Source organism: Scardinius erythrophthalmus (genome assembly GCF_964197995.2).
Source record: "Scardinius erythrophthalmus genome assembly, chromosome: 7".
Classification (NCBI taxonomy): domain Eukaryota; kingdom Metazoa; phylum Chordata; class Actinopteri; order Cypriniformes; family Leuciscidae; genus Scardinius; species Scardinius erythrophthalmus.
This window is the reverse complement of record NC_138227.1, coordinates 45,460,175-45,462,525: the sequence shown is the minus strand read 5'-3', so window position 1 is coordinate 45,462,525 and position 2,351 is coordinate 45,460,175. Positions and strand designations below refer to the sequence as shown.

The 2,351-nt window shown below is 41.7% G+C and overlaps 1 protein-coding gene across 1 annotated transcript; it reads right to left on the bottom strand.

Moving 5' to 3' along the window:
• Positions 1-882: 882 nt before the first annotated feature.
• Positions 883-1,362, bottom strand: c15h3orf80 (chromosome 15 C3orf80 homolog; the record flags this gene model as incomplete). The annotated part of the gene is made up of 1 exon (XM_081370945.1): positions 883-1,362. The coding sequence occupies one exon, from the start codon at positions 1,360-1,362 to the stop codon at positions 883-885; it is 480 nt and encodes a 159-aa protein (XP_081227071.1).
• Positions 1,363-2,351: the final 989 nt, after the last annotated feature.

Here is a 2,351-nt window from a genome sequence, read left to right as displayed (position 1 = left end):
GGAGATGTACTCATAACCACACCTTAAGTGACAAGTGACTCCATATTAGCTGGCTTAAGCAATGAGGCATACAAAATAATTTGTTGTGCACTGTCCACAGTATCTAAGCTATCTTGCTAACATTAGTTAAATACTGATCCATTTCGATTTCAACTTCTGTCTGTGGGTTTTCAGATGCCTCACAAAATTTGACGTAGTTGATAAATGTCTCTCACTCAAAATATTCATAAACTTGTTACTGTAACTAGATTGTAAAATATCTGAAATTCAGATTCTCAAATATATGCAAGTAAAAAGTATAGTTTATAATCAATAGTTGATTTTTTGTGCGGATTTACAGCTCGTAGATTCACCCATTTCTCCCGAAAGACATGAAAGTGAGTGGCTGGTAAACTGGGAGAAGAACAGAGTAAACTTTACACAATGTGCATTCTACTTTATCTTTCAGGATTACGTTTAAAATCTGACACCAATGGTCTCATAAACTGTGCTTCTCTATTTTGTGTCTGATATAACGTGCACGGTAAGCACAATAACAGCAGCAGTGTGTTTAGAGAAAGTATATTGGGACAGCTTTTTGTTTAATGTTTGTTGAATTGAAACAGTTAAATGGAGATGAAGTGGGGATCGACTAAAATATGTGGCATTTCAAGCACCGCAATTGTATGAAAATTGTAATCCGCAGACTGCACTCAAGCAGATCATGTGCTCAGATCAGTTACTAACACGTTTTTGCACATTTGTGTGGATGCGATAGAGATGGTTATTACAATAAACCTATTGAAAGAGACAAACCTTAATGTAAAAACGTCTTGAAAAGCTGCTAATGACAAGCAGGACACATTATTATAAATGCATTAGCTGTTCCAGGATCAATGTGAGTTACAGAGAGTTTCTGGCTCTTCTAGATGTGTGCAAGGTCGTGCGTCTGTCCTCCGAGTTCAGACCGTCTGTGTTCCCCTCCATCATGATCTCCTCGTACGTGGGCAGATATTTGACCTCGTCGTATGTGGGAAGCAGCAGCACCGGGGTGAGGGAGTCCTGGGACGCGTGTCCGTGCAGAAGGGACGGCTCCTCGCGTGTCTGGCGGCGGGGACGTGGACACGCCACGCGCTGGATGAAGTAGCCCACCACGAAGAGCAGCAGCAGGATCAGCAGTCCCGACAGCCTCCGCACGATCCAGTCCAGGTTGTCGAGGAAAGCGTGCAGAGGGAGTTTGCAGCAGTGGACCGTCGAGATGCTGTTGTTCTGAGTGCAGCATCGCTGGTCTTCATCACACTGGATCTCCGCACAGCTCCTCACAGCCTCACAGGACAAACTCATCAGCCCGCACGCAACGCTCAGCCACGTCCTCGTCCTCATGCTTCTCCCAGACAGCCAGTGTGGTCCAATGCAGCCCAACAGAGAATATAATCCAAGATATTTCACACAGCACACAATCCCGTACGAGCCCCCAGATCTGGTGCTCTGTCTTGCATCAATTATTGGAAGTGAAAATCACAGATCGATGTGTTAAACTCACTCTCTTCCCGTCGTGAGGTAATGTCATTGTCTTCCTGACGGTTCGGTCCCACAGCTGCTCATAATTCACATCCTCAGAGTGGAGAACGCGACCTCAGAAGCCGTCTGATTAAAAATGCATGGCACTGTTTCTCTGTGGGTTTCAATGGACCCATTATAGCCAGATCCAACTCAAACTCAAACTAAACACCCTCTCGATGCTCTCGCATGTCAGGCTTTCTTGCTGGCAAAGAATCAAACATGTTTCATTTGACATTACACAGTTCATGTTACACTGTAACGAGATTAGTATGGACTAACTAATTTAAATGAACAGCATGCAATTGTTTTTAGGAGCTTCCTCTAACTGCAGGTCAGTGTCCGCTTTATTGTTAATCATTCCTCGGGAAATTTCTTTTAAGCATTAAAATTCGTCGCATAATCATTTGTGCAAGGAACATGAATGATTCCTCACATCACATCTAGAGGTTAACAAGTGCACTACACAAACACCTAGCACACAATCTAGTTGTCTTTGCCATTGCAAGTTATTATATTAAGATATAATGTGTATAGCATGGACACTGGGTATCATTCATTACACGTTACTATATTATAGCAGTAAATTACACATAATTAAAGCAAACCCTAACCGATAGTAATTACATGTTGCTCATTAATATTTCTTATTTGTGTAATTACACTGTAACACCTTGAAGCTTAGCCGCACACTTTAATATAGAATTGTTTTTATTTTTTCATGAACCTCAAAAATATCATAATGTTTGATGAAATGTGAGATTACAAGGTGTTCAATAGGCTAATGCATTTTTAGGTCTACTATATGGATA